Below are 27,045 nucleotides of genomic sequence, written 5' to 3'. Positions count from 1 at the left end.
TTAGCCAAAAACTACACAGCCTCTCCATCACGTAGTGCTACTCCCACCTCTGAGGGGGTAAGTGGTGCCAGATGCACCTCCTTACTTTTCTGTCAGTTCAAAAGGGTCCAGTCAGCCACCAACTTTCTGTCATTTCTGTTTTCATTGCTACAGAGCCTGGAGCCCACTGGGACTAGAAGCAAAGCACAGCACAGCCAGAAGAGACAGAACGAGAGAAATCTCTGAAAACAGACATTCCTGCACAGCAGTACTGTGTGGGCGTTGTGCTGGCATTCCCCAGAGAGGAGAGGGCATTCACACATGCTGGAAATAGATTCCACCTCACTTTCTGCAGGTCCTTATGATATGAGTTTCCTTGCCTTGTGTTCAGTGAGCATGAACTGAGGCAGACACTCGTGAGCACCAGTGAAGTACAAGCATGGAGCACTGTCAAGGACTGTTGCGTTTGTGGCCCAACGCCAACCACACTCTCAGCTCTGCTTTTTAGAGCAGCAGCATCAACCTTGCAACCTGCCTAGTTAGAAGGAAATTCCACACCCACTGTCTTCTGCTTAGGTCCTCTGCTCCTTCTACCCTGGACCAATCTGAGCAGGACCTCCTAGCTAGTTGCAACGACAGAAGATGCATGGCTGCAAGTCACTGGCCTGGCCTCCTCTTCAGACCCATTGGTCTTCTTTTCTGCCAGGAAAGAAGCAAGCAAAGTCAACCCAGTTGGACCATGTGGAAATCAACAAGGAAAGTTCAAGAAGGCATCTTCTTAGGAGTCAATATGTTTGATGTAAGATTTAACCTTAGCAGCTGGTGAATTCCAGTAGAGAAAAGAAGCTGTTGGTGAGCTCCCCTCTAAGACTCTGAAGGAGCACAGCATCAAGGTGACCACCACACAGTCTGTGCTCAATGCTTCACTATAGCAGCAGGTACCTTTGTTACTGATATTAGATTCCTTTAACCATGCGGCCATAATGAAGCAGTTGAACGATGGACTTCACAAATATTTTGAGGAGATGTATTCAAGGGGACATGATACAATAAGCCATTCCACCTTTCCTAAGCCATCCTGAAGTGCCAGGTGATAACATAAAGTCCTCTTCTTCCATGAAGTTTTATCTGTCTCTTCATCTTCCCATAGAACATCTTGCCACAGCTCATGGAGGTTGCACAGCTGTCTTGAGCCACACTGGACAGCATTGCCTAAACTGACATCAACTAGTTGCGCCTGCTAACCTGGCCATTCTCATTAGCTGCTTCTTTCCCAGGAGCTCCTCCAGCTATTTACTCTTTCCTCCACCAATCCCTCCAGCTATGCCTTCCTTCTTGACATCCACGTCCCCCAGCTGCTTATGCCCTGCTGGCAGCTCTAGCTAGCTGCTCCAGTTAATCCCTTTAGCACTGATGACTGAGTTGCTTCTTCAAAGTCTACTGACTGTGGCAAGACCCATGGAGCAACCAGAGAGGAAGAGGTCTGTGCTACTGAACGGGTGTGGTTGAAAGAAGCCAACAAACCCGCACACAAGAGTAACATTTCCTTCCCACTCTGGCACGCTGGTCACTTTGTTGGACATGTTCCCAGGAACAGCAAACTACAAAACACAATTCAACCATGTTTCCGGCCTGCCCATTGATTTCTTCTGTCATGCAGTGCTTCCTTTTGACAGTGAAACCTGTGACTGTCGATGACCAGGAAGGTGTCTCTTGGTCCTGCATGCTGCAGGAGGGATACTGATTCATACCAGCCTGCTGACATTCTTTTAGACCTCAGTCCTGCTTCATATGAGGTCTCAGCTTAACCTTTTGATTCTTGGCAGAAAGCATTTACCTGTCCTGGGCCTCACAGAACCTGTTCCCAGCCAATCTGGGCTGGGAACCCCAGATGCTGCTGGAGCCATTGTTTCACTTATCTATTACACATCCTGTTAAGTTCAGTCCTTAACACGTCTCAGATAAAAGAATCAGCCACCCCCAGAAACTGCAGAGGCCAGAATGGAGTCAAACTCTTTCTCAGTGGTTTCTTAAATGCTTATGTGGAATGCTGTTAAACCTACTACTCTTCTGCTAATCCCAGAAACATGGGATAGAGTCTGCAGACCGGGTAGACTGGAAAAAGCAATCCCAGTTGGATTTGCAGCATGCTAGTGTTGTTATCAGCCATGCTGCTGGGATTAGCAGAACATGCTTGTAGAGATCAGTGTGCCCTGTGAATTGCCTGTGGATATTGCGACATGGAAGAGTGGCCTCAGGCTACCATGTAGCAAAACAGACTTGATGGAGAATGCTGGTTGCTGAAGTGGCAGCTACAGCAGCGGTAAGAGGTCAGTGTGTCAACAAAGCATCCACATTTCCTTCCTTCCTTCCTTCCTTCCTTCCTTCCTTCCTTCCTTCCTTCCTTCCTTCCTTCCTTCCTTCCTTCCTTCCTTCCTTCTTTCCTTCCTTCTTCCTTCCTTGTTTCTCCCCTTCCTTCCTTCCTTCCTTCCTTCCTTCCTTCCTTCCTTCCTTCCTTCCTTCCTTCCTTCCTTCCTTCCTTCCTTCTTCCTTCCTTGTTTCTCCCCTTCCTTCCTTCCTTCCTTCTTCCTTCCTTGTTTCTCCCCTTCCTTCCTTCCTTCCTTCCTTCCTTCCTTCCTTCCTTCCTTCCTTCCTTGTTTCTCTCCTTCCTTCCTTCCTTCCTTCCTTCCTTCCTTCCTTCCTTCCTTCCTTCCTTCCTTCCTTCCTTCTTCCTTCCTTGTTTCTCCCCTTCCTTCCTTCCTTCCTTCCTTCCTTCCTTCCTTCCTTCCTTCCTTCCTTCCTTCCTTCCTTCCTTCCTTCCTTCCTTCCTTCCTTCCCTCCCTCCCTCCTTCCTTCTTTCTTCCCTTCCTTCCTTCCCTCCCTCCCTCCCTCCCTCCTTCCTTCCACACAAAATTTTCCACACAGTGAATTTTCTGCCATGGGGCTAATAAGATGGTGTCTTTTATGGGTGGGGTTATACAACACTTTATATGTGAAAAAATAAATCCGTTATAAACTTCCATTCACATAATGGGTTGGGATTGTGTTTGCTTATCAAAAAGCCAAGGGTCTTAGCAATGAAGCAAAAGCATTTCCAGTATTAGCAGAGACAAGCGGAGTTTGAAAACATCCGTGGCAAGAAGTGCAGCTTTAAAATGGTGTTGTCAGTTATGCTGCAATAATTTCATTAGGCGTGCTGAGAGAGATGTCACCGGACCCAATGGGCCATGTGACAGGGAATGCCCATGTGTTCAGCAATGTTTCTGCTGTCCTCTGTGTAAAAGGAGAGCTCTCAGAAATGCTTGACATAGCTGAACAGAAACGCTGGCACTCTAATCCTTTGGAGGAAAAGTCCTCTTTGCTGTCCCTCTGCTAAGACATGGCTGAGCCTTGCAGCCTGAGTATGCTATGGCCACATTTCTCATTAAGAAGTCTGTTCTGCTGATGGGCATCGAGTCACGTTAAATTAAATACAAGGAGTGTTTTCTCCACTCCTAGCATAACATCTCTATGCCATGTAGGTTAATGTCTATTCAATTTGTGGGTTATTTGGTTAAGACAAAAGCTGTATCGCGCTAGCCCTGAAGAGACAGGGATGGCCTTTTGCCACCTCTTAATCCTGCTCCTCCACCCAGAGACCAATTTCTGCAGGTCTTTGCTGCAAGAAGGCAAAAGGGAAGTGAATGCATCTTTCCTTTAGGGAGTTTGATTTGCAGCTCTTTGTATTGTTTGTGTCTTCTCTTTCCAGCAATGACCTTCTTACCATGGCTTCCTGCCACCTGAAAACCACTGAGCATCTCAGTGGAGAAGGAACAGATTGCCTGATCAGACAGGTAAGCAGAGAGGCTGGTAGAACAGACCTGTCATTTGAAGATGGGTTGCACTTGAATGAGTGTCCAAGCTACACACTCAGACACTTCTTTTGCTCTCAGCTAATGTCACTGGAAGCTATCGTAGTTGGGTAGCAGGTCTTGGCTGAGAAGGTGACCTTCTGAATAGCCTTTCTTTCCATTACCCATCAAAGCAAATGGAAGGCTCCTGTTACAGAGGAGGTGGGGAGGGGAAGAGGCCTCTGTGGTAAGAGGAGGGGTGGAGGCAGGTCATAAATTAATTAGTAAGAAAAAAAAATAGTAAGGAAAAAAAATAGTAAAAAAAATAGTAGTAAGAAAAAAAAAATCTTACTCCTGAAAAAGAGTGGTGATCAGAAAGATTCTCAGCCACTGTGGCTGTATACAGGCTTGAGTTTTCTGTCTGACTGCTGGACTGCTAAGGAAGGGTGCAATACTGACACCTTTAACTTCAGTGCTTAAAGCATCTATGTGATTCTAGAGAGCATCTGCCAAGTATCAGAAAGGGCTGCGGTATAGGTACACTGCAGAGTATACTTTTGCTGTGGCCAGATATTTTTCAAAGATGTTTTACACAGCTCTTTTTAGAACCATAGAATCATAGAATGTCTCAGGTTGGAAGGGACCTCAAAGATCACCTAGTTCCAACCCCCCTGCCATAGGCAGTGACCCTGTCCACTAGATCAGGTTGCTCATCCAACCTGGTCTCAAACACCTCCAGCAATGGGGCATCCACAACCTCTCTGGGAAACCTGTTCCAGTGACTCACCACCCTCTGAGCAAAGAATTTCTTCCTAACCTCTGATCTAAATCCCCGCTCTTTAGTTTAAAAACAGTCTCCCTTGCTCTGTCATTGTCTGACTTGTGCAGAGTCACTCTCCATCTTTTTCATAAGTCCCCTTTAAGTACTGAAAAGCTGCAATGAGGTCACCCCAGAGCCTTCTCTTCTCCAGGCTGAACAGCCCCAGCTCTCTCAGCGTTTCTTCATAGGAGAGGTGTTCCAGCCCCTTGATCATCTTCGTGGCCCTTCTCTGGACCTGTTCTAACAGATTAACAGCCTTCTTGTGCTGGGAGCCCCAGACCTGGACACAGTACTCCAAGTGGGGCCTCACAAGGGCAGAGTGGAGGGGGACAATTCCCTCCCTCAGCCTGCTGGCCACTCTTCTGTTGATGCACACAGCATGCTTCTGGGCTGCAGGCACGCACTGCTGGCTCATGTCAAGACAGTAGAGTTGACTTGGGCAAGCTCCTTTAGCTTACTGCATGCGATCCATCTCTGGTCCATGAGGATGGGTACAAGCCCCTGCCCACTTGAATGGTAAATCATCTGTGTAAAGCAGTCCAGCTCCAGCAGGAAACAGTGAATGACTTCCCACCAGGCAGCCAGCCATAAGGGTGCTAGGGTGCTGGTGCCCAGTGGGGGAGACTAGCAGCTAGAGGATCTAACGGTGCTTGCACACCCTGTCCTGTTGAGATTCCCTGCTCATGCTACTAAAGTCTGCTAGGAACTGATCTTTATATCCATGTGGGTTGTATTTGGGAAGGCATGAGTTTATCCTGAGAGTGGTGGCGACATTGTTTGAGCTCCAAGCAGGTCGCATAGAGGAAAATGTATCCTGTGTCCTTTCCAGTTCAAGGTGCAAAAGCCACTGCACTTTTATCACTGCTTTGCCAAGCATCACTATGTCTATCGCTAGCTATCGCTATGTCTAGCACTATGTATGTCGCCTGCTGCCCAGATCAGGTTCTTCAGCCCCCTGAGAAATGCCTCCAGTTAGCCATTATCTTGCAGAATGCCTGGAGGGTATTGGAACAGAGCCATCCTATGACCCTGCACTGCTGTCTGCCTTGCACATTAGGTAAACTCGGGCTTTACCTCTATAGGCTCCTATTCCAAAGCTTTGAGCATGGTCAGAGTCTCTGTCGGTGGTGTTTTCCTTAGATGCTTCTTATTTGCCACACACCTTCTCCATCAGAGTTTCGTCAGCAGAGCAGCAGTGCGTGGGACGGATCTGAACCTGGTGAGAGTGGCATTACGAGTAGCACACCTCGTAATGCCACTTCCTATTAGTTCCTAGTATAGAGGAACAACTATTGTGATTTCTCTGCCTTTGAATTGCCACTTGCAATCTTGCCCCAGTCACTAAGTGATATAGAAGGGATGAGCCATTGGGAACCAGGTGACAGAAAGCTGTACCGTGATGTTGGTATACAGAGGCTATAACCAAAGCTGTGCCCAAAACCAAATGATGACAGAGACCTAACCAGTAAAAAGAGAAGCAGATGAGAACTAATGCTCATGGTGACCATGTGAAGTAATCTACAGACTTTATTCCCTATGTATGCAGGGGGCTACAAATCCCAGTTATGGAAGAAGTGACAGAGGGTTCACATTTTGTGCACCCCTCAGGCCACTTTGCTGCCACGTGACATCTTCACTCTTCCTCTTCTATCTTCTTGCCGTGAAACTCCCGGCTCTTTGCTCGGAGCTTGTTGACCTGTGACTCTGCAATGTCAGCCCGCTCCTCGGCTTCCTCAAGCTCGTGCTGGATCTTGCGGAATTTGGAGAGGTTGACATTGGACAGCTCCTCCTGTGTGGGGAGAGGGACTTGGTGGTGAGGAGCCTGGGGCAGGGGTTTCACTCCTCATGTGCCTGGGCCTCGAAGGGCTGTGGTGAAGCACAGGCCTCCCGTCTCCTATCTACCACTGCTGACCCAGAACCCTCTCAAAGACCTCATCATCCTCCCTTATTGAGGACCTCACTGTGACAAACTGCACCGGTATCGTGTCACTCTTGAGGAGCAATTTTGTCACGTGGTCTTCTCATTTTGTGTGCTTATTCTCCCACTACTCGGTGCCCAATTTTCCGTGTGGTTTATTAGGTTGAGAAAGACTCAGAAACCCTGTGCTGTTACCAGCGTCAGAGATTCATGAGCTTCTCAGTCAATGGACGAGGCCCTTGGGAATTTTGGTCTGACTTCCTGAATCAAACAGGTGGCAGGATAACCCTTGGTTCATCCCTGAGTGCAGCATGCCCAGAAGAAGGCGAGGCCTGCTGACACGGGAAAGAACCACATGGTCAAGACTGTTATGTCTTTGGAGTTACTTTCATGCCTCTTTCCTTGTATTCGTGCTCATCTCAATGAGTGTGCTGCTCCGACGGAAGGGTGCGCATGGCCATTCTCCAAGCAATACTTACAGCCTCCTCAGCTTGTCTCTTGTAGGATTTCACCTTCATCTGCAGCTTGTCCACCAGATCCTGGAGCCTGAGAATGTTCTTCCGGTCTTCCTCAGACTACAGTGGTTGGTAAGAAGGAAAGAGAGAGAGTTGGTTTCCCCACACCACCAGAAAACATGTGTTCTTGGAGTTCATGGAAAAATGCTTTGGCTTTCCGTGAGAAGGGTGTGTCAGCACAAAGATGCCTCTTGCCTTACCTGGTAGGTCAGCTCCTTCACCCTCCTCTCGTACTTGCGCACACCCTTCACGGCTTCAGCACTGCGCTTCTGCTCAGCATCTACCTCCCCTTCCAGCTCCCGCACCTGCAATGAGAAGCTCATGTTTGGAGCTTTCCAGGTGGCTCCCTTCATGACATGCTCCCTTGTGCACAAATACCAGCCCTACGCACCCTGGCCTCCAGCTTCTGGAGTTGCTTCTTGCCTCCCTTCAGTGCCAGCTGCTCAGCCTCATCCAGACGGTGCTGCAGGTCTTTCACCGTCACGTCCAGGTTCTTCTTCATTCTCTCTAGGTGGGCACTGGTGTCCTGCTCCTTCTTCAGCTCTTCTGCCATCATGGCCGCCTGGAGAGGCAAAGCAGCAAAGCCAGGGTGGGGCCAAAGATATTTTGGGAAGAATGCATCCATCACCCTCAGTGACAGAGTTCCCCAACTCACATCTGTGATGGCCTTCTTGGCCTTCTCTTCAGCATTGCGGGCTTCCTGGATTGTCTCCTCCATTTCACCCTGAATTTGCACGATGTCTGTTTCCAGCTTCTTCTTGGTGTTGATCAAGCTGGTGTTCTGTGTAACAGGAAGGATAGGATTTGTACTGTCAGATCTAACACCTCCACATCAAGAGTTGAGAGTGAGAGTAACGTTTATGAAAGTATTTAATTCAAAGGTCCTCTTTAGAGCCCTAGCGGCAAACCAGACATGGGTGCCTGGCTGGACTGGTCATGTCACAGCTTTGCTCTTCAAATACGTACACAGCAAGATGCATAGCAACAAGCAAGACACATAGCAATCTCGTTCTATGTTATCTCCTGTGGGCGGGATTCATATCCAGCAAAGTATCTGACCTGGGTATGGAGGAGCTGCACACGCTCGCTTGCATCCAGAAGCTCCTGCTCAGCCACTTTCCTTGACCGCTCTGTCTGCTCCAGGGCTGCCCGCAGCTCCTCAACTTCAGCCTGTAAGAGGTTTGCTCTGCGCTCCACCATGGCCACCTGCTCCTTCAGGTCTTCCTGCGTCCTGAGAGCATCGTCCAAGTGTATTTGAGTATCCTGTAAGAGAGGAAAGAGAGATTATGAGGTGGCTGATCACTGCAGCACTGTTGGACAGAGACATCAGAGACATTTCCTGCTCTTTTAATAAATTATTTGTACAATTACAATGTTGGTGTAACATGAGGCAAGATAGATGCCTACGTGCACATACTTTGCTTTATACCTTTAGCACTGCCTGTGTGTTTCTCAGGTTCTTTTGTGCCTCTGCAGCCACACGGTTGGCATGGCTCAGCTGGATCTCCATTTCATTCAGGTCTCCCTCCATCTTCTTCTTCAGCCGCAGGGCTTCGTTCCTGCTCCTGATCTCAGCATCCAGGGTGCTTTGCATGGACTCCACAATTCTGAGGTGATTTCTCTTCAGCTGGTCAATTTCCTCATCTTTCTCTGCGATCTTCCTGTCAATCTCAGACTTGACCTGGTTGAGCTCCAGCTGGAGGCGCAGGATTTTCCCCTCTTCGTGTTCTAGGGAGGCCTGGACAAGTTAGTAGGAACTGTGAGTAAACTATGGCTTGCTTTCTAAGTAATCTCTAATACAATACCGCATGAAATACAGTTTGTCTTTCTTGCCACATCTGCAGATTTCTGCTCCCATTCTTTCAGTCTGGACACCATTCATTAGCACTGTGTACCTCAGCTTCCTCCAGGGACGCTTGGATTTCAGATTTCTCCTGCTCAATCTGCTTCTTGACTTTCTCCAGCTCGTGGATCGCCTTTCCTCCCTCTGCAATCTGCTCCGTGAGGTCAGAAATCTCCTCTGTAGGGAAGGGTGAAACAAGGCATGGTCAGACATAGGGCATAAAGGGAAAGGCCCTGACGCACCAGGCTGACAGGTCTCTTCTCATCACTGCGGGCACTCACCCGTGTGGAGTGGTGGGTAGACAAGCTTGGGGGAAAGCCTGGCCAGCAGCAGAGGGCTAGGGACTTACGCTGCAAGTTCTTGTTCTCACGCTTCAGCGTTTCCAGGTGGTCCAGGGACTCCTCATAGGCATTCTTCATCTTAAACAGCTCCGTGCTGAGAGAGCGAGACTCCTTCTGGGAAGCTTCCAGCTCAGCCTGTGTTTCCTCGTACTTCTGCTTCCACTCTGCCAGGATCTGAGGAGCAACAGGGTGTGAGTATGGATGTGATGATTGTGAGGAGATGCCCTGCCCAGGAAGCACAGGGCCAGAGGCCAGAATACCTTGTCAAAGTTCTTCTGCTTCTTGTCCAGAGCTGCGCAGGCAGCATTCGTTCGCTCCACATCAATCATCAGGTCTTCCACCTCGTTCTGCAGCCTCTGCTTTGTCTTTTCCAGGGAAGCACATTTGGCGTTGACAGCTTCAACGTGTTCCTCTGCATCCTGCAGGCGCTGTGCCAGCTTCTTCCTGGGAGGAGATGATCACAGCTTCAGGTTAGAGAGTAAAGGGTAGCCAATTTTGTAAGATTCACAAGAGGGCACTTGCCTGCTTAGGGGACTTAGTGCCTTGAGCTGTCCACAGTATTTATTCTGTCCAAGGCAGCATGCCACCTAAAGGGCCTATCGCATCTCTGCCCTAGCACCAACTGAGTATTCAGACTGCCTTAGCTCTTCTAACTCCCTAAGGGTAAGGTTGTCCTTCCAGTCTGAACTTTTTCCACAGCACGCCTTTCATCTTTCTCCCTCTCTGCCTTCTACCACAAAGAGAGTATATTGGTGCCTTCATCCCATTCCTATCTTGACCCATCTTCAAAGACTCCTTCCAAATACCCTTACCAGTCTCAGTCTTCTCTACCCAATCAACATCCCACTTCCCACATACTTGGCCTCCTCCAGCTCCTCCGTGCGCTGAATAGCGTCCGTCTCATATTTGGTTCTCCACTGGGCTACTTCACTGTTGGCTTTGGACAGGGCACGCTGCAGCTCACCCTTGGCTTCCTGCTCCTCCTCATATTGTTCCCGGAGCAAGTCACAGTCGTGGCGAGCAGATTGCAAGGCATGGGCTAGGGCATTCTTGGCCTGTGGGGACACTGGGATTAGTAACCTGGACACACATCTTGAGATGAATCTTGACGATTAAATTGTCATGCACAGGAGAACTGCCCCAGGGAAAGGGTGGGTAAACTCTGATGAGAAAAACGTATAGCTGGGAGATGATGCATCCCTCATAAACGAGTGCTAGAGGATTAGGATGCGTTAGTGAAAGGTGGCCAGGGGACACTGATCTCTTGTTTCTGTAAATGTGCCTACAGATCTGTGTCCATACTGTCTTGGAGGGCATCAGAATCTCATTAAGGGCTTGTGGATGACTTCCTCTAGCATCCAAATCACTATGGTTCCTTCTCTGTATGTTGTGATGAGTATAACTCATGCATTTCTGGGTGATGTGGCTTGCAGGAAGTAGGGTACTTCCAGACCTTTATTTCTTCCTCTAGATGTCTCTTCAGTTCCTCAATCTGTTGGGTAAATCCCTGCTTGCCCCTAGACAGCTGAGAAATCAAAGCATCCTTTTCTTCCACCTGGCGTGAATATTCACCTGGCAAGTGAAAATACACAAATAAATAAAGTTACACTAACAGTAGAATCATAGAATCGTTTAGAAAGACCCAACAGATCAGCAAGTCTAACCATGCTGTAACACTATACTACCAAGTTCACTACTAAACATTTTTCTGAGCATCACATCCATTCATCTCTTGAACACCTCCAGGAATGGAGACTCTACTACTTCCCTAGGCAGCCTGTTCCAGTGCCTAACCACTCCTTCCACAAAGAAATTCCTCCTGTCTTCTAATCTAAACCTCCCCTGATGCAACTTGATGCTATTTCCTCATGTCCTGTCACTTGTCATCTGAGGAAAGAAACCAGCACCCACGTTGCTACAACCAACTTTCAGGTAGTTGTAGAAAGCCGTGAGGTCTCCCCTCATCCCTCTTTTCTCAAGACTAACCAAACCCAGTTCCCTCAGCTGCTCCTCACATGTCTTGCATGTCTTGTTTTCCAGTCCCTTCACCAGCTTCTTTGCTCTTCCCTAAACATTTTCCAGGAGCTCAGTATGTTCTTTGTAGCGAGTGGCCCAAATCTGAACACAGTATCTGAGGTGTGGTCTCACCAGTGCCAAATACACAGGGACAATTGCTTCCCTAGACCTGCTGGCCACACTGTTTCTGATACAGGGCAGGATGACATTGGTGCCCATCTGGGCACACTGCTGGCTCATGGTAAGCCAGCTGTGGACAAGCACCCCCAGATCCTTTTCTGCTGAGCAGCTTTCCAGACACTCTTCCCCAAGCCTATATTGCTGCACTTGGTAGTTGTGACCCAAATGCAGCACCCGGCACTTAGCTTTGTTGAATACCACACAATTGGTTGCAGCCCATTGATCTAGCCTACCCAGATCGCTCTGCAGAGCCTTCCTATCCTCAAGCAGATCAACATTCCTGTCCAACTTGGTGCTGTCTGCAAAATAACTGAGCGTGCACTCAGTCCCCTCAACCAAGACTGTTGATCAAAATGTTAAACAAAGCCGTCCCCAATACTTAGCCCTGGAGAACACTGTAATCTGGCCCTGTAATCTGGGGTTGCTTTGAGCCGTTAGCCCAATTCTTGCTTTGCACCATGGCGTATCCTCCTGATTTGCAGGTTCTGCCACTGCACCTCAGGACTGAGGACGTCTCACCTGTTTCTGTCTGCAGACGAGCTCTCTGAGTATTGAGGTCATTGATCATGCGCTGATTCTGCTCCTCCTTAGTTTTAATCTCACTCAGCTGGTCTTCCAGAGTGCGGCACATCTTCTCCAGATTTGACTAGGTATCAAAAACAAGGAAGGAGAGGAAATGAACTCCTGGACTCTGTCTAATTCTCACAGCAGGATTCCTATAGGAGAGTGTGACTAGTAGATTCAGGCTATGTGCTGTACCTTGGCCCTGTGAATTCTACTGCAATTCTTTACCTTGGCTTTGGAGACAGACTCCATGTTACTGGCCAAGTCATCTATCTCCATCTTCAGCTCACTCTTTTCCTTCTCCAGCTTCTGCTTGACTCGTTGCAAGTTGTCGATCTGCTCACCAAGCTCAGCTGTGCTGTCTGCGTGCTTCTTCCGCAGGGCGGCAGCTGTGGCTTCGTGCTGCAGCGTGGCCTCTTCGAGGTCGCGGCGCATCTTCTGAAATTCTGCCTCACGCTTCTTGTTCATCTCAACCTGAGCTGCTGTAGCCCCACCTGCTTCTTCCAGGCGCTCGCTGATCTCCTCCAGCTCCCTGGAGAGGTCAGCACGGTGCTTCTCTGCTTTTGCCCGAGAGGTTCGCTCTGCCTCAATTTCCTCCTCCAGTTCCTCGATACGGGCCTTGGGAAAATGCAAGACCCTTCACACCCATGCCCTCAGATGTCCTTCTGAAGGGCTGAAGGGAAGGACCAGAGGCTTGCCTGCAGCTCCTTGATCTTCTTCTGCAATTGCATACCCAGGGCTTGCTCATCCTCAATTTTGCTCTGGATCTGGCTGATTTCAAAGTCTTTCCTTTGCACAAAGCATACAGAAACACAGCGTTAACATCCAAATAAAACTACCTAATAAATGCACCTGACCCACACTCAGGTGTCCCATAACCACACTTACTTCTTCAGTTTCTCATCCAGCTGCTGCTTATCATTTTCCAAATCCATTATGGTATCTTGGGACAGCTTCAGGTCTCCCTCAAGTTTCCTCTTAGCCCTTTCAAGGTCCATGCGCAGTTTCTTCTCTTGCTCCAGGGACCCTTCCAGCTAAACAGAAAAAGAGCATCAGTATTCTGCCAGCCACATTTATCTCCAGAAGCATCCTGTAACGTTTGTGCTTACATCATCCACTTGCTGCTCCAGCTTGGTTTTTGCTTTCGTCAGTGTATTGACCTTGTCCTCCTCAACCTGCAGGTCATCCAGTGTCTGCTGGTGGGCCTCTTGGAGGGCTTTCTTCTCTTTTGTCAGTTTGGCAATGGTCTCATCCAGGGCTGCCATCTCCTCTGTGAGGTTTTTCACCTGCACGTTGTAAGCAAGCACCAGAACACCGTGTATAAGACTTGACAGCTTGTGTAGGGGCATTTTCATTTGTGTGCTTAGCCAGGAGCTTACATTTATGTGCTTAGCCAGGAGCTTGATTTTTATTTGAGCTTCACAGCTGTCCAGCTGCGATGTTCTTGTCAACTTACAAACCTAGCCCCTTTCTAGGGATGCCAGCCTAATATGGGAGGTCCCTTCTCCCTTTGTGTGACTCTCCATGTGTGTACCTTGTTTTCAGTGGCATGTTTTTCCTTCTCAACTTTAGCCAAGGTTAACTCCAGGTCATCAATATCTTTCTTCAGCTCTGAACATTCATCCTCCAGTTTCCTCTTCTTGGCTGTCAGCTCAGCATTGATTTCTTCCTCATCCTCAGCCCGTTCTGTCACCTCCTTAATTTTGGCTTCCAGTTGGATTTTGGTTTTGATGAGCTGGTCACACCTTTCCTCGGCATCAGCCAAGCTGTCTGCTTCCTGATGGGGAGACAGAGATTTTTGTGGGTTATAACGTTTTGAAGTTTCTGTTGTGTGTCTGTAAGTAGGCACATGTTAAAATGTGGAGGCCATCTGACACTAATGTTAATTCCTTTTTTTGTTTCTTTCTTTCTTTCTTTCTTTAAAATGGCTTGCAGAAGTGGTAGCTATGAGAATACCTCATACACGCTTGAGCATCACAGAAAAGTGACAACTCTCAGCAAGGCCATAGATGTGGAACAGTTTTCCCTCACAGACTCAGTATTCAATAGCCTCTAGTTTATAATAGACTCACCATGGTCGTCATCATATTTGGGTAGCCAAGGTTTTTCCATTTGTGGGAATAATACAGTGAAGAAAGTAGTGTTTTTCTTGGAGTTAAGAAACTGCCTGTTCCTGACTGAAGCTGAACACCAAGGATCTGTGCATGTGAAGGTAATCTAGCCTTATAGTGTATCTGTGTTCAGGAAAACTGGGTCCTTCTCAGGGTTGCCTTTACAAAGTCACTACTTGGCTCTTTCCGCAGGACAGCAGGGCTGCTGAGTCTCATTTGGCACTTACGCTTATCCTCACTGACTGACAGGTAACTTGCTGAGCCCCTGGCAGTGTTCATAGTTACTCAACTTTAGAGTAACTTTCAGTGTGTGACTTTTTTTCTATTGCAATTTAGTCAGCTTCCCGTAAGTCTCTGCTTGGAAAAACAAACAAACAAACAAAAAGAAGATCTAAAAAAAAAAAAAAAAAAAAAAAAAAAAGAGGACAAATAAATGGTGACACTCACTGCCTGCACTTGGAGCTGAAGGTCATTTTTTTCTTGCAGCAGGGCCACCATTTTCTCCTCCAGCTCCTTCCTCTTTGCCTCAGACTTTGCCAGTTCTTCCTTGGTTTTCTCAAACTCTTGTTTCATGTTGGCCATCTCCTTCTCAGATTCTGCACTCTTCAGCAATGGCTTGATTTTGAAGAACAGCTTCATCCAGGGCCAGTGCTTGACATTCATGAATGCGCGAACATTGTACTGGATACAAAAGATCGAGTCCCTGAAATAAAATCCCTATGTTAATAACATAGCCAAAGGCTGTGAATTTAGACTCATTTACTAAAGTATCTGTGGTGTTTTTACACCACACTGCAGCACACCAGTCTCTCACACCCCCTCCTCAAAAGGGAAGGCGAGAAAATACAATGAAAAGGGCCCAAGGGTTTTGATAAGAACAGGGAGATCACTCAAAAAATTGTTGCCATAGGCCTAACAGACTCAGGATTGGGAGATTAATCCCATTGATTACCTATTACAAACAGACAACAGCAGTGAGAAACTAAAAGCAAATACAATCATCTTCCACCAATCCACCATTTTCTACTTCCTTCCCTGAGCGGCGCACATGAAAAGGGAATAGCGGTCAGTCCCTAGTGCTTCATCTCCACTACTCCTTCACAGTCTCTTTCTGCCCCTACTTCAGCATGGAATCTAATATGGGACAGCTTCTGGATTCTACTCACAGAGTCAACCCATACAGCCACCCACTACTAAAACCTTGACACATAAACCCAATACAGTATCCTGTGAATAAGGTACATTTGTGATAAATGTCTACCTCCTCTCCACCATTTTCCGATACTCCACTCTCATCAGGAAGCCCCTGCATCTGGCCTGCGTCATGGTCATAATCTCTGCCAGCTTCTCATCTCTCATCTCCTCCAGAAGACCTATTAGCCCGGCTTTGAAGAACACCTGAAAAAAAAAAAGGAAGCATTGTAGCACATCAGTCTCAGGTCATGTGTAGCAGAGGTACATAGTCTTCGAGCTCAGGATTTGTTTCTACCTTGGTGTGACCAAATCTGTACTGGGTGTGGTCCACATCGATGGACCCAAGGAGCTTCTCTGAAGCCTTCTTGCTGTCCATGAACTGTCCCTCTGGAATAGCACTGGCATTAAGTACTCTGTATCTGTAGGAGAAAACATGAAGAAACAGCTATTGCCAATACCACTACTGTGAATCCCACAGCCTTCTCAGCTACATCGGACTGGCCAGTTGGGTAATATGTACTAGGGACAGCCCACTCTTCCACGACAGTGTAAGTGACATTTCCATACTGTTAATTCAAAATCTGAGAGAATCCTATTCCTCAAGATTGTGATATCATTCAGAAATTCACAGTAAAAAAATTCTATGATTCTACTTTGCTCCATTTTGAAGTATAATGTTTCGAGTATGTTAGATTCCTTAGGCTGTTCCAATTGGTCTGAATTAACAGGTGGAGCACTCTTACCTCTGTTTGAAGTCAGCATACAGGACTCTGCTGGGGAATCCTTTCCTGCAAATCCTGATTCCTTCTAACACACCATTACACCGCAGCTGGTGCAGCACCAGTTCATGTTCCATGGCACCTAACAAATACTGTGATTACTACTTGAGACACAGAAGAGAGCTTCTGTGGCTCAAATTTTTCCACTGTTGGATCCCTTTACCTGGAGTTTTTGTTTCGTTTGGGATGATGCAACGGACAAAATGGGGGTGAGTGCTGCGTAAATTTGTCATCAGCTTGTTCAAATTTTCCTGGGATATAATAGGGTAAAATTTAGCATATGAGTAACGCATGTTATATAAAATACGTGTAAAAACTGAAACTTACAGTTTTCTGATCGATTGGATATTACCATGGTAATGCAAGTGTAAACTTTGTTGAATAAATATAAATCAGTCTGCTCAGTGAATTACAGAGTCAGTTTTGTCACAGCACTACTGTTTCATTTTTACTACTCTTTCATTTCATTGTTAGTTTTCAATAGTGAGGTAAGGTATTTTTCTCTTACCCTGAAAAGTGCTGAGACTGTCTGGAAAGAAGAACCCTTCTTCTTGCCACCCTTCTTACCACCACCACCAGCCTCTGCAAATGAAAGAAAAATACTGTTAAATATGGATGCCACATAATGGAGAGTGCAGAACATAAATAGCATTAAATGTTTAGTATTTTCTGCTTTAATTCCCTTTGAATGTGACTAAAATACAGAATTTACAGAACTGACCTGCATCTGCTCCACCATAGTTAGCAAAGAGTAAGGCCAGTGTCTTCACTGATGATTTCTGGTACAACCCAATGACAGTTTCATTCAGGGGGTCCTTGTTCTTCTCAAGCCAGCCAGTGATGTTGTAGTCCACTGTGCCAGCATAGTGCACAAGTGAAAAGTGGGCCTCGGCCTTGCCTTTGGCAGGTTTGGGCTTCTGGAAATTGCTGGACTTGCCCAGATGCTGGTCATAGAGCTTGTTCTTGAAAGAGGTGTCAGTTGCTTTGGGGAACATGCACTCCTCTTCCAGGATGGAGAAGATGCCCATGGGCTGGAAGACAGCAAAAGAGGTAATAGAGAAAGATCTATATCAGTGTGGAGATATGCTGTGAGGTTCAGCAGTACCTGTATGTTGTGGGTAGCATCTCAGTCTGGATAAGAGCCTAAGTTGGCTGGGAGTTGTTCTCAGCCAGGAAGCTTATTTGTGCCTGCCCTTGTCTTCCAGCAGCCCGTCTTCACTAAACTGGAAAGAATATCTCTCCACTTCAGTTTAGAATGGGCAGAGGGAGAAGGGTTGGACGGAAATATAATTGGGAAGATAGCTACAAGAGGCCTGTTGTCTTGGGAAATCAGACTAAGCAACACTTATTTCCCAAAATGGTGTGTGGAGTTCTGCTTTGAATTTTCAGGAGAAAAAGGAAAGGAGACAGACTCCAGCTTGTTTCAAAGAATTCTTTTGGTGGGAGTATGGTCTACCTTTTCCACACCCGAAGACAGGGTGGTGCAGGACTGGAGACAAAGATTTATATCTAGCCTTCCTAATTTCTCTGCTCCACACTAAGATAAATTTCACTGCAAAATGCTTTGTTTGACTGAAACTGACTGTCTGGTCCCAAGTTCTTTCCCATCTGAATCGGGCTCAGAAACATCTCAAAATTCCAAAATATAGCATACACTTGAGTGGAAAAGGTACCTTTTCAATGAGTTCAATGCAGGCAGCCAGGTCCATCCCAAAGTCAATGAATTCCCATTCGATTCCTTCCTTTTTATACTCCTCCTGCTCCAGCACGAACATGTGATGGTTGAAGAACTGCTGCAGTTTCTCATTGGTGAAATTGATGCACAGTTGCTCAAAGCTGTTGAACTGTTCAAAGCAAGGAAAGTTGCATAGGTTCTCAAGGGGCAGCAATGACCACAGGGTTTTGTTAGTGTTCTACTGATTCTTTTTGAAGTTCCCCAGTACAGAATCACAGAATTGTCTAGGTTGGAAGAGACCTCAAGATCACCTAGTCCAACCTCTGGCCTAACACTAACAAGTCCTCCACTAAACCATATCACTAAGTGTCATTTAAACCATATCATCTAAACGTCTTTTAAAGGCTTCCATGGACGGTGACTCAACCACTTCCCTGGGCAGCCCATTCCAATGCCTAACAACCCTTTCGGTAAAGAAGTTCTTCCTAATACACAACCTAAAACACCCTTGGTGCCACTTTAGCCCATTCCCCCTCGTCCTGTCACCAGGCACATGGGAGAATAGACCAACCCCCACCTCGCTACAGCCTTCTTTAAGGTACCTATAGAGAGCACTAAGGTCGCCCCTGAGGCTCCTCTTCTCCAGGCTGAACAAGCCCAGCTCCCTCAGCTGCTGCTCATAAGACTAGTTCTCCAGACCCCTCATCAGCTTTGTCACCCTTCTCTGGACTCTCTTGAGCACCTCCATGTCTTTCTTGTAGCAAGGGGCCCAAAACTGAACACAGTACTCGAGGTGCGGCCTCACCAGAGACGAGTACAGGGGGACAATCACTTCTCTAGACCTGCTGGTCACACTGCTTCTTATACAAGCCAGGATGCTGTTGGCCTTCTTGGCCACCTGAGCACACTGCTGGCTCATGTTCAGCCAACTATCAACCAATACTCCCAAGTCCTTCTCTACCAGGAAGCTTTCCAACCACTCATCTCCCAACCTGTAGTGCTGCTTGGGGTTGTTGCACCCCAGGTGCAGGACCCGGCACTTGGCCACTTTGAACTTCATACAGCTGGCCTCAGCCCATCAGTCCAGCCTATCCAGATCCTCCTGCAGAGCCTTCCTACCCTCAAGCAGATCAACACACGCACCTAACTTGGTGTCATCTGCAAACTTACTGAGGGTGCACTTGATCCCCTCATCCATATCATCGATAAAGATATTAAAGTGGACCGGCCGAAGTACCGAGCCCTGGGGAACGCCACTAGTGACCGGCCTCCAACTGGATTTGACTCCATTCACCACAATTCTTTGGGCCTGGCTATCCAGCCAGTTTTTAACCCAACGAAGCGTAAGCCAGTCCAAGCCATGAGCAGCCAGTTTCTTGAGGAGAATGCTGTGAGAAACAGTGTCAAAAGCCTTACTGAAATCAAGGTAGACCACATCCACAGCCTTTCCCTCATCCACGAAGCGTGTCAGTTTGTCATAGAAGATCAGGTTCGTCAAGCAGGACCTGCCTTTCATAATCTCATGCTGACTGGGCCTGATTGCCTGGTTGCCCTGCAAGTGCCAGGTGATGACACTCAAGATAATCTGCTCCATGAGCTTCCCTGGCACTGAGGTCAAACTGACAGGCCTGTAGTTCCCCGGGTCTACCCTCTGGCCCTTCTTGTAGATGGGTGTCACATTTGGTAGCCGCCACTTGACTGGGACCTCCCCCGATAGCCAGGATTGTTGATGGAAATGATGGAAAGCAGCTTGGCCAGCTCCTCCGCCAGTTCTCTCAGTATCCTCGGGTGGATCCCACCTGGCCCCATCGACTTGTGTATATCCAAGTGCCGTAGCAGGTCGCTAACCATGGATAGTGAGTATCCATTTCTTCATGGATAGTGAGGGCCACATTCTGCTCCCCATCCCCTTCCAAAGCTCAGGGTACTGGGTATCCAGAGAACAACTGGTTTTGCCGCTAAAGACTGAGGCAAAGAAGGCATTAAGCTCCTCAGCCTTTTCCTCATCTTTTGTCACTAAGTTTTCACCCACATCCAGTAAAGGATGGAGATTCTCCTTAGTCCTCCGTTTTGCGTTGATGTATTTGTAAAAACATTTTTTGTTGTCTCTAATGACAGTAGCCAGATTGAGCTCCAGATGAGCTTTGGCCTTTCTAATTTTGTCCCTGCACAACCTCGCAACATCCTTATAGTCCTCCTGAGTGGACCACCCTCTTTTCCGAAGATTATAAACCCTCTTTTTTCTCCTAAGCTCAAGCCACAGTTCTCTGTTCAGCCAGGCCGGTCTTCCTCCATGCCGGCTCGTCTTTGGGCACGTGGGGACAGACCACTCCTGCACCATTAAGATTCCTTTTTGAAGAGTGCCCAGCCTTCCTGGACTCCTCTGCCCTTCAGAACCGCCTCCCAAAGGACTCTGCCAGAAACACTACACATAACCATTATGTAACGGCATACATTTCCTTAGCAGGACTTCTATTGTAAAACAAACAAACAAACAAACAAATAAATAAGGTGTCTTTGCAGGACTTTCTTCTTATTATTGTTATTCAAATCAGTCTACAGGGAAAAGTTCCTTTTTACTGTGCTACGCAAAAGCAGATCCTTCAATAAGCTTAGCTGCTGCACCATGGAGGTGTCTCAGCTCTCTCACCTCCTCCAGAATGGACACTTGTTCAGTGTCCCACCCAGGAATTTCTCTGCCCTCAAATCAAGACTCCAGGAGTTTCTTTGATATCACACAGAAGCCCTAGTATCAGGACTGCATTCACAACACAGGAAACATGCTGTGGGGTTTCCCACAGCACTTCCTTTTCCTTGACTATTCCAAAAAGAAATCTGTTTCTGAGACCTCATGATCTCTTCCTGTCCCTTCCATAACTATGATGCCAAATCTTCGTTACTCACATCAAAGATCTCAAAACCGGCAATGTCCAGGACACCAATGAAGTACTGTCTGGGTTGCTTGGTATCCAGCTGTTGGTTGATGCGAACAACCATCCACAAGAACATCTTCTCATAGACAGCTTTTGCCAAGGCACCCACTGCATTGTTCACCTAGAACAGAGAAAAAAGTACTGGACATACCTTCGAGGGCAGCAGAAGAGTGCTCGTTCTTTTTTGAAGCCATCTTTATTTACCTGTTCGACAGTTTGACCTTTTGTCACAAATTCATTCCCAACCTTCACTCGAGGGTAACACAGGGCTTTGAGCAGGTCAGCTGAGTTCAGGCCCATCAGGTAGGCAGCCTTGTCAGCCACTAAAGAGGAAGAGAGAGAGATAAAAGCATTTATCATTGGACAATGGCTAGAATTTGGTCAGTGTGAGCAGCTCTGATATTCACTTTTCTAGAAATGGCAAAGTATTGGTCCGGTTTTACTGAGAAGGTCTAGAAAGGAAGAAGGATTATGGAAACAAATGCTGGACTTTTTTGAAAGCAAGAACAGGCATGGCTTGAGTAGGAACAGCTTGATCCAGAAGCTCCCAGAAGCACTCCAAAAGCCTGTTTCCTCTCCTGTTCTGTGACAACTGAATTTCTGCACAGCAAAGAATACATGGTATATTTGGTGAAAAATCTGTTAGTACATCATGGTGACATAGTGGTCGAATGTTTAACTGAGTGAGAGAGACCCTGTGCTAAAGTACCAATTTTCAGGCTGGGTACTTTGGGGAAGTATCTGTTGGATAAGAGAATGGTACTTCCCATGACTGGGGATGCACCTCTGCAATTAGACAGCTAACAAACAAGGATGCTTTTCCTAATTTTTCACTAGCTGAATTTTCTGGTACCTTCTGTGCCATCTGGCTCTGCCTGCTCCTCTCGCTGTTTCTGCTTGAACTTCAAGTTGCCATAGTGCATGACAGCCCCTGTCAGCTTGTAGATGGCAGTCTTTTCATCAGCAGTGAAACCCAGGATGTCAATGGCACTCTGTAGTAGAAACAGTCAAATTAAACATGTCTTGAGTAAGTCACCCTGCAAGACATATACAGCTGATATCTTTTTTCTGTGTTACTCACATCTGTAGCCATGAGCTCCTCCTGGTCATCAATACTGGGAACAGTGACCTCACCTTGACTCACAAAGTGGAAATCATATGGGTTGGTGGTAATGAGAAGCATGTCTGAAAGCAGGAAGAAGAAGGACACAGGCTTAGTTCTTTCAGCTAGATAGTAGAGGGAACAGCTGCTCAACAATCTTCCCCAAAAAGATATATTGATCCTTCCTACCAATCAGCTCTGGCTTCTTGTTGGAGGTGATCTGATAAAATATGTGGTAGCTTCTTTCTGCCTTGAGCTGGAAAGTAACTCTGGACTTCTCCAGCAGATCTGGCAAAGCAGGAAGAAAGAGCTAGGAATGAGACAGTACACAGAGGTAGGAATTTAGGAAGGGATGTGATCATGCCAGGATGTCACTTACAAGTTTCAATGTCAGCAGAAGCCAGTTTGCCTGTGGCCCCAAAATGGATTCTGATGAATTTGCCCTGTTGAGGGGGAAAAGAAACACTTCAGCCTGGATGGATTCTATTGACATCTTCTTAACATGTAATACCACTAGGTGCATCACTTGTCTTGTAATGGGAGGGAGGGATTTTGTATGAAGCATCAACTCACAAAGCGCGAGGAGTTGTCATTCCTCACAGTCTTGGCATTTCCAAATGCCTCCAGCAGTGGGTTGGCACTGATGATTTGATCCTCAAGTGTTCCCTACAGGACAATAATAATTCCTAGTTATAACTTTTCAAAACTGAGGAACAGAGAAAAGCATTGATTTGAGCCCCTATTTTACCTGCATTTTGCCAGACTGATCCTCCTTCTTCTTCTCCCCACTAGCTGCAATTGTTGCAAAGTACTGGATGACACGCTTTGTGTTCACAGTCTTCCCTGCACCAGATTCTCCACTGCCAAATGAAACAGTGAAGCAGAGAGTGTGTGGTCAGGCAGCAGGTCTCCTGGTACAGGGCAGCCCCACGGAGAACTGAGCAAGAAGTGTACATACGTGATCAGGATGGACTGATTCTCGCGGTCTGTGAAAGAGGCAGAAGCAAAGACATTATTTGTATTCATCGTGAGTATCCTAGATTAAAGTTTTGGGGGGACTTTTAAAAGTTGCATAATCAGTATAGAGCTAACTTCTTCCAAACCTGCAGTTCTTCACTCTTAATTCCTTCTGAATTCATTGAAGTTCCCAGTAGTACTAAATGGAATCTGACGTGTCATCATTGAAATCCATGTAATATGTAGTATACATGCTTTTTTGTCTGGATATTCTGATTATGTCAAGCTGCTCACTTGTCTTTAGGAAAAGGAGTTCAATCTAAGGAATATTTTGATAGACTTACTGATTAAGTTTGAACTTTGATGTGTAGGCTAAAATGAACCAGTACAAGCACTTCTCATAAACTGAATAATACAGGAACGACCATCCCAGTCAATTGAAAGGTCCCACCATTTTTTTTTTTCCTGTCAGTGTCCTGTTGAGTGTCACATAAAAAAAAAATCACAAAAACATCTTAATCATTTATTTATCTTTCCCTAGGATACTCTCCCAGAGTATTGAATGGAATGTTGATATTTTAGTACTTCCACACCTAGATTTCTCTGTAAGAGCTTCATCTGAATTTGCCTGAGCTTGAACCCTTCCTCAGTTGCTTTCATGTTGTTTTAATTTTTAGTATCATGTCTGCTCCATTTCTGATCCACTTACTGTTCAAAGGAAAAAAATAAAATTGTTCTGTGGTGAGCTTAGTTTTTACTGTACTGATTCCTCATCTATTTGTCTGCTCTATGCTGTACATAATTTTGTAGAGAAATAGCACAAATCATCTGTCTAGAATTACCTGAGCAAATGTCTTGCCATGCCTTTTTTTTTTTTTTTTTTTTTTTTTTTTTGACCTATTCAATTTCTACTGTATTCTTGTTTGGATAAGGAAGACAGAAATACATACAGTACACAATGTGCAGACATTCTTTGGGTAACCATTGTGACATAATGATGTTTTCTGTTTTGGTCTTTAATCCTTTCAGTTTGTTATTTTATATATAATTGATCACTGAGTGAAAACTTTCAAAGTTATATTAAAACAGAAGTAGTAGTTGTCAGCAACAATCCCACTTTTATACACCTTTAATATTGGTTGTTTTGCTATGTCTATTATTTTACATTCTTGTTGACCATACTTTGTTGCTGTATCCCTGAATGATAACTTGATCATTGAATCTCATATAGTTTTTCTGAAATTCTTTACTGTTGGACTTCATCTTTACAGAAGATGAAGGACCTAGTCAAATCAGAAAGCTTGTCATCTTAGATGTTTCCACATTTCTAGATCATTTAAATAAATGTTGGACAACAGAACTTCCAGAACAGATCCCACTAGAACTTCACTGCTATACACTTTGCACTGTGAAAATGGAACAAAACATTTTAAACATGTGTTTCTTTTTCTTAACCAGATCTGGTTGAACATTCTCAATTTTATAGCTGCTATAGAATGTAAGTGAAAGTAAGCATAAAAATTTATGCTGACCGTGAACAGCTGCTTTATAGAGTCAGCTGGAGATCTGTGTTAAATTCAGATAGGCTACTTACACCTGCTCTGTTTTGTTAAAAAAAAAAAAAAAAAAAAAAAAACCACAGTGGTTTTGTGAGACATGAATTCACTTTAAAATAAATGCATCAGTTTCTTCTTGGTACAAGCCCAGTAATTGCTTTGTTTAGAATTTCCTGCCTATTTGCCTATTACAAAAATCAAGCTTATTGGTAGGCTCTTACTTAAATTCATAGAATCATAGAATATCCTGAGTTGGAAGGGACCCTTAAGGATCATCAAGTCCAACTCTTGACACTGCACAGATCTACCCAAAAGTTCAGACCATGTGACTAAGTGCACAGTCCAATCTCTTCTTAAATTCAGACAGGCTCGGTGCAGTGACCACTTCCCTGGGGAGCCTGTTCCAGTGTGCAACCACCCTCTCTGTGAAGAACCCCCTCCTGATGTCAAGCCTAAATTTCCCCTGCCTCAGCTTAACCCCGTTCCCACGGGTTCTGTCACTGGTGTTAATGGAGAAAAGGTCTCCTGCCTCTCGACACCCCCTTACGAGGAAGTTGTAGACTGTGATGAGGTCTCCCCTCAGCCTCCTCTTCTCCAGGCTGAACAGGCCCAGTGACCTCAGCCGTTCTTCGTACGTCTTCCCCTCCAGGCCTTTCACCATCTTCGTAGCCCTCCTCTGGACACTTTCCAACAGTTTCATGTCCTTTTTATACTGTGGTGCCCAGAACTGCACACTGTACTTGAGATGAGGCCGCACCAGCGCAGAGTAGAGCGGGACAATCACCTCCCTTGACCTACTAGCGATGCCGTGCTTGATGCACCCCAGGACACGGTTGGCCCTCCTGGCTGCCAGGGCACACTGCTGGCTCATATTCAACTTGCTGTCTACCACGACCCCCAGATCCCTCTCTTCTAGGCTGCTCTCCAGCGTCTCATCGCCCAGTCTGTACGTGCAGCCAGGGTTTCCCTGTCCCAGGTGCAGGACCCGGCACTTGCTCTTATTGAACTTCATGCAGTTGGTGATCGCCCAGCTCTCCAACCTATCCAGATCCCTCTGCAAGGCCTTTCCACCCTCATTCGAGTCCACAACTCCTCCAAGTTTGGTGTCATCAGCAAACTTGCTCAAAATACCTTCTATTCCTACATCCAGATCGTTTATAAAAACATTGAAAAGTACCGGCCCTAAAATGGAGCCTTGAGGGACCCCACTGGTGACCGCCCGCCAGCCTGACGCAGCCCCATTTACCATAACCCTTTGGGCCCTGCCCGTTAGCCAATTGCTCACCCATCGTATGATGTTTTTATTTAGCTGTATGGTGGACATTTTGTCCAGTAGGATCCTATGGGAAACCGTGTCAAAAGCCTTGCTGAAGTCCAAAAAAATCACATCAGCTGGTTTCCCTTGGTCCACCATACGGGTGATCTTATCATAAAAGGAAATCAGGTTAGTAAATTAATTTGGTTAATATTTTTCTAAGTAATCTGTTCTTTCTTTAATGTTTGGAGATTTAGAGAATGCTAAAAAAGTTTGAAGTAGTCTGTTCGCGACCCTTCTTATTCTTTCAGTTTATACTACTGAATGGAAGAAAAGGAATGGGTTTCCGCAATGGGAGAGGAAGTATCAATTTTCTCCATAGAGTTCACTCTAACACCTGAATAAGAGTGGTTCCTGAAATTTCATAAATGCATTACAGGAAGCATTGCCTTTGATTTTGAATTTGCTATTCCTTGACACCAAAACCATCACAGAACTCTATCCTCGTGATTTTCAGTCCTGAAGAGCCAGCCATTCAAATAATCCTCTCAACTAAGAGCAAAACAGAAATTCGAAAGTTTATCCTCCCAAGTATCTTGGGCAATAAATTCTAACCCAGATTATTAAAGACAATCACCGATGATATCCAGTAAAGGAAAATATTTTCAGTGACAAGAGGATATACACCCTCCCAACATCTTTAAACTGAACTACTATGCAGTGAAAAGACTTCTGTCTCTGAGAATATTTGCAGCCAAATGAGTCTGAAGTAAACCAAGCGACTCACCAGTCAACATGAACTGATAGGCGTTGTCAGAGATGGAGAAGATGTGTGGAGGGGCCTCCTGGCGCTTTTTGCCTCGGTAGGCCAACACCACCTCCGGGTTGTACACCGGCAGCCACTTGTAGGGGTTGACGGTGACACAGAAGAGACCCGAGTAGGTCTGAGAGGAAGGGAGACAGCACGTTGGCTTCTGCTCAGCCTGGCACAGCAGGCCTTCCAGCTACCCAAAGGAAGAGAGCTGCTGGTACTTACATAGATCATCCAGGCTGCATAACGCTCTTTGAGGTTGTACAGCACAGCGGGTTCGTGGAGGTGGGTCATCATGGCCATGTCCTCAATTTTATCATACTTGGGAGGGTTCATGGCGAAGATTTGATCTTCCTTCACAGTCAGAGTCTGGCAGAGGAAAAAAAGAGATCCAAGTATGTCAGCTAAGGGCTGAGAGCAGTAATTACTTTAAGTTTTTAACCCTTGCTTTTAACTTACTTCTCCTGCTTCGGACTTAACAGTGACCTTCCCAGATTCCCTGCTTTGGATAGTTCCTTTCACAAAAGATTCCTTTGGATGTACCACAAAGACTGAGGATTTGGCATCAAAAGGCTTGTTCTGGGCCTCAATTCTTTCCTTTTCTGACTTTCGGAGGTAGGGAGCTGCCTCCCCAAAGGCAGCCATCTCAGCATCTGGAGAAGTCAT

General features: G+C 46.2%; 1 protein-coding gene and 1 long non-coding RNA gene across 2 annotated transcripts; one reads left to right on the top strand and one right to left on the bottom strand.

The window, feature by feature from the left end:
* The first annotated feature begins 1,816 nt into the window (after nucleotides 1–1,816).
* LOC309885159 lies at nucleotides 1,817–22,676 on the top strand. The gene is made up of 3 exons (XR_014318735.1): nucleotides 1,817–2,309; nucleotides 3,728–3,812; nucleotides 22,593–22,676. It is a non-coding gene; the product is annotated as an uncharacterized lncRNA (long non-coding RNA).
* LOC309885158 (myosin heavy chain, skeletal muscle, adult-like) lies at nucleotides 6,106–27,045 on the bottom strand (the record flags this gene model as incomplete). Its single annotated transcript, XM_082774809.1, has 38 exons — nucleotides 6,106–6,418; nucleotides 7,027–7,122; nucleotides 7,263–7,367; nucleotides 7,454–7,624; nucleotides 7,718–7,843; nucleotides 8,122–8,325; nucleotides 8,492–8,800; nucleotides 8,958–9,082; nucleotides 9,255–9,420; nucleotides 9,507–9,690; nucleotides 10,105–10,301; nucleotides 10,700–10,818; nucleotides 11,962–12,088; nucleotides 12,235–12,624; nucleotides 12,705–12,795; nucleotides 12,895–13,040; nucleotides 13,116–13,292; nucleotides 13,541–13,783; nucleotides 14,565–14,820; nucleotides 15,379–15,515; nucleotides 15,607–15,730; nucleotides 16,055–16,172; nucleotides 16,254–16,341; nucleotides 16,599–16,672; nucleotides 16,812–17,121; nucleotides 17,764–17,934; nucleotides 20,670–20,819; nucleotides 20,903–21,021; nucleotides 21,552–21,690; nucleotides 21,780–21,883; nucleotides 21,990–22,088; nucleotides 22,180–22,243; nucleotides 22,374–22,466; nucleotides 22,549–22,660; nucleotides 22,759–22,786; nucleotides 26,356–26,512; nucleotides 26,605–26,748; nucleotides 26,839–27,045. The coding sequence occupies 38 exons, from the start codon at nucleotides 27,043–27,045 to the stop codon at nucleotides 6,263–6,265; spliced, it is 5,826 nt and encodes a 1,941-aa protein (XP_082630935.1). The 3' UTR covers nucleotides 6,106–6,262.

The sequence above is a fragment of the Aythya marila genome, assembly GCF_965140915.1.
Source record: "Aythya marila genome assembly, chromosome: 18".
NCBI classification, from domain to species: domain Eukaryota; kingdom Metazoa; phylum Chordata; class Aves; order Anseriformes; family Anatidae; genus Aythya; species Aythya marila.
The sequence above is the reverse complement of the archived record's forward strand: the minus strand, read 5'-3'. Positions and strand labels throughout refer to the sequence as shown.